The sequence below is a fragment of the Hylobates moloch genome, unplaced genomic scaffold (assembly GCF_009828535.3).
Source record: "Hylobates moloch isolate HMO894 unplaced genomic scaffold, HMol_V3 SCAFFOLD_20, whole genome shotgun sequence".
NCBI lineage: Eukaryota > Metazoa > Chordata > Mammalia > Primates > Hylobatidae > Hylobates > Hylobates moloch.
The window spans coordinates 41,281,146-41,287,556 of record NW_026652295.1 but is presented as its reverse complement, the minus strand read 5'-3'; the positions used below and the strand labels follow the sequence as shown (position 1 = coordinate 41,287,556).

General features: G+C 51.5%; 2 protein-coding genes across 3 annotated transcripts in view; both read right to left on the bottom strand.

Moving 5' to 3' along the window:
• Nucleotides 1-466: 466 nt before the first annotated feature.
• PTCRA (pre T cell antigen receptor alpha) overlaps nt 467-6,411 on the bottom strand; it is a 13,897-nt gene continuing 7,952 nt past the window's right edge. Inside the window, exons 2-4 of one of the 2 annotated variants that reach the window (XM_032141030.2) lie at nt 3,264-3,584; nt 2,339-2,383; nt 467-1,048 (exon numbers count right to left, since the gene is read on the bottom strand). In XM_032141030.2, coding sequence (XP_031996921.1) covers nt 627-1,048; nt 2,339-2,383; nt 3,264-3,584 — 788 coding nt within the window. In that variant the 3' untranslated portion in view covers nt 467-626. The remainder of the gene's footprint in view (nt 1,049-2,338; nt 2,384-3,263; nt 3,585-6,411) is intronic. The other variant, XM_058432128.1, reaches the window with a different exon arrangement.
• Nucleotides 3,525-6,411, bottom strand: part of RPL7L1 (ribosomal protein L7 like 1) — a 45,685-nt gene continuing 42,798 nt past the window's right edge. The window contains exon 7 of the mRNA XM_058432130.1: nt 3,525-3,584. The gene's annotated coding sequence lies outside the window, so the exon portion shown is untranslated. The remainder of the gene's footprint in view (nt 3,585-6,411) is intronic.

Below are 6,411 nucleotides of genomic sequence, written 5' to 3'. Positions count from 1 at the left end.
TAACAACCAAACCAAAAAAGCCAAACCTCTTTAGTACCTGGTTCAGGGTTGATGCTTAAAGAATATTTGTCAAATGAATAATGACTCTTAATTGATTAATAAACTGTAAGTTTGGAATTAATATCTCATACTCTTGCTATTGAAAACGATCCTGTTCCCCGGAAACCCTGGCCCTGTTCACCTCTGTACAAGAGTTCACATCAGACCCAGCACCCACCTTCCTGGATTCCTGGGCTCTCTGCCTTGACCTCTCACAGAGGTTGGGCCAGGGTGAGGAGAAGAGGGGGCCTCCCCACTTGCTGTGGGGGGAGGAGACAGCCGCCTTCCCAGCCACCAGCCCCACTCTGCAGTTCCCAAGTTCTGTCTCAGGAAGCCCTCTTCCTCAAGGGAGCTTTCCTGGATTTTTCCTACTTCTAAATGCCAAATTCCCTCTTCCCAGGATAGACATGAATTCAAACATTTTTCATTTGCTGTGTCATTTAAGTTCTTTATTAATGTTCTCAGTCATCTGCTCCCTAAATGCCCCTGTAACTGGGTGGATCACCATTCTCGAGGGGCCCCCTGTTAGATGGGAGAGACACAGCCTCACACAGTGTGACGGGGTCGGGGGAGGTAGAGCCCTGCCCTCAGGCAGCTCCAGCCTGCAGAGGAGGAGGCAGGTCACCTGCAAAAAATGCTCCAAGACTGGAGGAAGGAGTCCTGAGGGCAGATCTTGAGCACCAGGCCCATGCTGGGCAAGTGGGGTAACTGCTGAGGTAAGACCCTTCCTCCCAGACTGGGCTCCCAGGCTTCCGACCCGGAGGGGTGTCACCCCAGCGGCGGTCCCGAGGCTGGGGTCTGGGTGAGCTGGTGGCCTCTCGTCTCCCAGTCTCCGTTGCCAGGTGCAGTCGGTGGGAGCCGAGGGCTCGCAGGCGGGTGGTGGCTGCGGGGGAAGGCGGCGGGCCCGCGGGGTCGCGCAGGCAGCTGCAGGTCAGGAGCAGGTCAAACAGCAGCAGCTTGAAGAGCAGCAGCCGCAGCACCCCCAGCCACAGTGCCCCACCCGGTGTCCCTGCGAGGAGGAACCACTCAGGAGCTGCAGGAGCCCGCAGCCCCCCACCCCAGGAGAGAAAGGAGGAGAGGGTCTTGTCCTCTGCCCTTGCCCGTCCCCTTCACCCCCTCCTCCAGGGAAAGTCCTTCCCGGTATCTAGCCTCCGTTCTTACTGGTAATAATAAATACCTTCCTGGCCTTCATTTTATTTTATTCCCCAACAATCATGGGGGTAGGGGTGGGGGCCACGCAGGAATTAGCATCTCATGCAGAGAGTAACTCGAAATTCTTTTTTTTTTTTTTTTTAGATGGAGTCTCACTCCATCACCCAGGCTGGAGTGCAGTGGCACGATCTCATCTCACTGCAACCTCCACCTCCCGGGTTCAAGCGATTCTTCTACCTCAGCCTCCCGAGTAGCTGGGACTACAGGTGTGTGCCAACACGCTCAGCTAATTTTTGTATTTTTAGTAGAGACAGAGTTTCACCATGTTGGCCAGGCTGGTCTCGAACTCCTGACCTCGTGATCCACCCACCTCGGCCTCCCAAAGTGCTGGGATTACAGGCATGAGCCACTGTGCCCGGCCTCAAAATTCTCTATTTGGTCAGGAAGCAGAGTTGGACCACAGCCCAACTTCATGACTGTCCGTCCATGCTCTTTCCATCACCCCAGACAGCCTCCCATTTACATGGCCTCTAATGCTGAGACCCCCTGCCTGGGCTGCCCAAGGAGGATTCCAAAGACTCCTCTGGGCCGGGCGCGGTGGCTCAAGCCTGTAATCCCAGCACTTTGGGAGGCTGAGGCAGGCGGATTATGAGGTCAGGAGATCGCGACCTTCCTGGCTAACATGGTGAAACCCTGTCTCTACTAAAAATACAAAAAATTAGCCGGGCGTGGTGGCGGGCGCCTGTAGTCCCAGCTATTCAGTAGGCTGAGGCAGGAGAATGGCGTGAACCCCAGAGGCGGAGCTTGCAGTGACCCGAGATCGTGCCACTGCACTGCAGCCTGGGCAACAGAGCGAGACTCCATCTTGAAAAAAAAAAAAAAAAAACGACCTCTCTGTTAGCTGTCACCTGTGCTTCTCAACTAATGTCCAGAAATTAGGCTGGGTTCAAAGGATTCGCCCCCATCTTACCCTAGGTAGACTGAGGCCCATGCTAGCCAGTGCCCCAACCTAGCATGACAGCCTCTACATGGGACACCTACCGACCTCCAGTGTAAGACCCATTAGGCCAGAGCTGAATGCCCCACCCCTAGGCCCAAGGTCCTGGTCCCAGCCTCTTATTCCGCGCCCCTTGCCCGGAGTACTCACCCCTGAGAGGCTCCCGGGGGCAGGTCCTGGCTGTAGAAGCCTCTCCTGTTGTCCAAGGAGAAGGGAATGAGTCTTCGGGGATGGGCCATGCACTCTGGAGGGCATCCCCAGTGCTATGCCCAGGCCCTGGCACAGGGTGGGTGTCAAGGCATTTGGGGTAAATGGACAAGTGAGCCAGCAGCAGAAACCCTAAGCCCATTTGCTGCAAGTCCTCTGAGGACCCAAACATCCCTCACTTTGCACTGTCCCATGTTCTGTGCCCTGGGGAGGCTGGGGTGCCTGGCACTCTCAGATAAGGAACTGACTGTCTTCACAGCATTCTTTGGAAGTCAGGGCACTTAGTTAACAAACATTCCCATTTGGAAGATGACAAAACTGAGATAATCCCCAGAGAGGAAGTGAGTCATCTGGTCAGTGATAATAATAGCTGACTGTTTCAAAATACAATGGAGGGGGAAACAAAAATAGCTGGCTTTAGACATGTTACTTAACCTCCCCGTACCTGTAAAATTGAGGGAATTATATGACCTGTCTCATAAATGTGAAGTCTGTAGAACACTGCCTGGAACAGAGTAAACACTCAATCTGGTAGTGATTTGTTAATTAGTTTGGTCCTTATAGGGTGTCACGTACACAGGGTGATCTATCTATGTGTGTATAATGAATCCTAGGTGGAAGGAGGCATTTTTATCCTTGGAAGCCATGCTGCAAAACCTGGATTTCAAACAGATACTGCAGTTGCAAATCCCAGAATTCATGGCCCTGAGGCCACTCTCCCCTGAGCCCAGGCGTCACCCCACCTGGAGGCTCTGCACTTGGATACCCTTCATGCCTCTGTGGCCTGGAGCCTGCCCTCCCTCCAACCATATCCTGGTGTGTGGAAAGGGACAGGGGGCATCCGCAAGGGCCCAGGCTCCATCCCCACCTGACAGCTGCAGGGGCTGTGTACTCCTGCTGTGGCCCTCAGCCCCAGGCCTGGTGTGGCAGACCAAAGGCTCCCAGGATGCCAGCTCCTCAGAAGGCAGGGAGAGATGGGCCAAGTTGGTCCAGGTGCCATCCGTTGCTGGGGAAGGGCCATAGGTGAAGGCATCCAGTGCACTGCCATTGCCAGCTGAGAACCAGATGGGGTTGTCAAAGCCAGGGGGTGCAACATCAAGGACCAGGCAGACCACCACCATCTGCTGCTTTCCATCCACCAGCAGCATGATTGGTGGGGCCAGAGAAGGAAAGAGTGTGCCGCCCACACCTGCAAGAGAGCATGTACCTGTGGGTGCTAGACCAGCTTGTGGTCTCCCAGGCCAGCACTGTGTTGTAGGCTAGGGTTCTACATTTCTATCTTTCCATCCATCCATCCTTCCACCATCCATCTACATGTCCTTCTAGCCACTCATATATTCCTCCCTCCTTGCATTTTCCCATCTAGCCACCCTTCCTTCCCTCCATCTGCCCATCCTTTCATTCACTCACCTGTTTATCCATCCTTTCTTCTATCAGATATCTATCCTCCATGTATTCTTTCTTTCTTTTTTTTTTTTTTTTTGAGACAGAATTTTGCTCTGTGGCCCAGGCTAGGGTGCAGTGGCACGATCTCGGCTCACTGCAAGTTCCGCCTCCCGGGTTCACGCCATTCTCCTGCCTCCTGAGTAGCTGGGACTACAGGCGCCCGCCACCGTGCCCGGCTAAGTTTTTTTTTTGTTTTTTTTTTTTGTATTTTTGTATTTTTAGTAGAGACGTGTTAGCCAGGATGGTCTCGATCTCCTGACCTCGTGATCCACCAGCCTCATCCTCCCAAAGTGCTGGGATTACAGGCATGAGCCACCATGCCCGGCCACCTCCATCTATTCTTTCTATCTTTCATCTACGTGTCTATCTATCCGTCTACCCACCTCTCCTTCCATCCACTTGTCTATGATATCCGAGCCCCTTTCTGTGTCAGGAACTAGAGATACAACATTGGGTAAGTCATTGTCCCTGCTCTCAAGGAACTCAGTTCCATGGGAAAGACAGTAGATGTGTAAAAAAATACTTGTAATACCCTGTTGTGGCAGCCTCTAGTGAGGAAGGGAAGGAAACAGGACCTGGAATGAGATTAGAAGGGGCTTCAAATATATCTGTAACTTTTTGTTTCTTTTTAAAAAAGTCTGATTTAAATATGGCAAAATGTTAAACATTTGTTAATCTAGGTGGAGTGTGCATGGGTATTTTTTCTTTTATTCTCAGCCTTTTTCTGTAGCCTGTAGTTTTGTTTGCTTGTTTGTTTCCTTTTTGAGATGGAGTCTTGCTAGGTCTCCCAGGCTGGAGTGCAGTGGCACCATCTCGGCTCACTGCAACCTCTGCCTCCCGGGTTCAAGCCATTCTTCTGCCTCAGCCTCCAAGATCCCACGCCACCAACCCAGCTAATTTTTATTTTTATGTTTTTAGTAGAAACTGGGTTTCTCCATGTTGGTCAGGCTGGTCTCTGACTCCTGACCTCAGGTGATCCGCCCTCCTTGGCCTCCCAAAGTGCTAGGATTATAGGCGTGAGGCACCACACCCAGCCTTTTTTTTTTTTTTTTTTTTTTTAAAGCTTTGTTGGCTGGGCATAGTGGCTCATGCCTGTAATCCCAGCACTTCGGGAGGCCAAGGTGGGCAGATCACGAGGTCAGGAGATCGAGACTATCCTGGCCAACATGGTGAAACCCCATCTCTACTAAAAATACAAAAATTAGGTGGGCATGGTGGTGCGTGCCTGTAATCCCAGCTACTTGGGAGGCCGAGGCAGGAGAATGGCCTGAACCAGGGAAGCGGAAGTTGCAGTGAGCCCAGATCGCACCAGTGCACTCCAGCCTGGCAACAGAGCAAGACTCTGTCTCAAAAAAAAAAAAAAAAAAAAGGCTTTGTTGGCTGGGTACAGTGGCTCACGCATGTAATCCTAGCACTTTGGGAGGCTGAGGCAGGCCGATCACCTGAGGTCAGGAGTTTGAGACCAGCCTGGCCAACATGGTGGAACCCCATCTCTACTAAAAATATAAAAATTAGTCGGGCGTGGTGGTGCACACCCATAGTCCCAGCTACTCAGGAGGCTGAGGCAGGAGAATTGGTAAACCCAGAGGCAGAGGTTGCAGTGAGCCAAGATCATGCCACTACACTCCAGCCTGGGCAACGGCACAAGATTCCATCTCAAAAAAAAAAAAAAAAAAGGCTGGGTGTGGTGGTTCATGCTTGTAATCCCAGCACTTTGGGGGGCCAAGGCAGGTAGATCACCTGAGGTCAGGAGTTTGAGAACACCCTGGCCAACATGGCAAAACCCCATCTTTACTAAAAATACAAAAAAATTAGCTGTGCGTGGTGGCACGTGCCTGTAGTCCCAGCTACTCTGGAGGCTGAGGCACAAGAATCGCTTGAACCCCGGGCAAAGGTTGCAGTGAGCTGAGATCGTGTCACTGCACTCCAGCCTGGGTGACAGAGTGAAAAAGAAAAAAGGTTTGTTTAGATATAGTCCACATACCAGACAATTCACCCATTTGAAGTATAGGTGTATTATTTAATAATCTTAAGAACTAAGTCATGGCTGGGTGCGGTGGCTCAAGCCTGCAATCCCAGCACTTTGGGAGGCCAAGGCGGGCATATCACGAGGTCAGGAGATCGAGACCATCCTGGCTAACATGGTGAAACCCCGTCTCTACTAAAAATACAAAAAAATTAGCCGGGCGTGGTGGCAGGCGCCTGTAGTCCCATATACTCAGGAGGCTGAGGCAGGAGAATGGCGTGAACCCAGGAGGTGGAGCTTGCAGTGAGCCAAGATCGCACCACTGCACTCCAGCCTGGGCGACAGAGCAAGACTCTGTCTCAAAAAAAAAAAAAAAAGAACTAAGTCATATGGGTACTACAAACATTTTTCCTATATTTTCCAAAATAATCCCTGTTTCCCACAATCTTTTATTATTATTATTTATTTATTTATTTATTTATTTATTTTTTGAGACGGAGTATCACTCTGTCGCCCAGGCTCAAGTGCAGTGGCACAATCTCGGCTCACTGCAAGCCCCGCCTCCCGGGTTCACGCCATTCTCTTGCCTCAGCCTCCCGAGTAG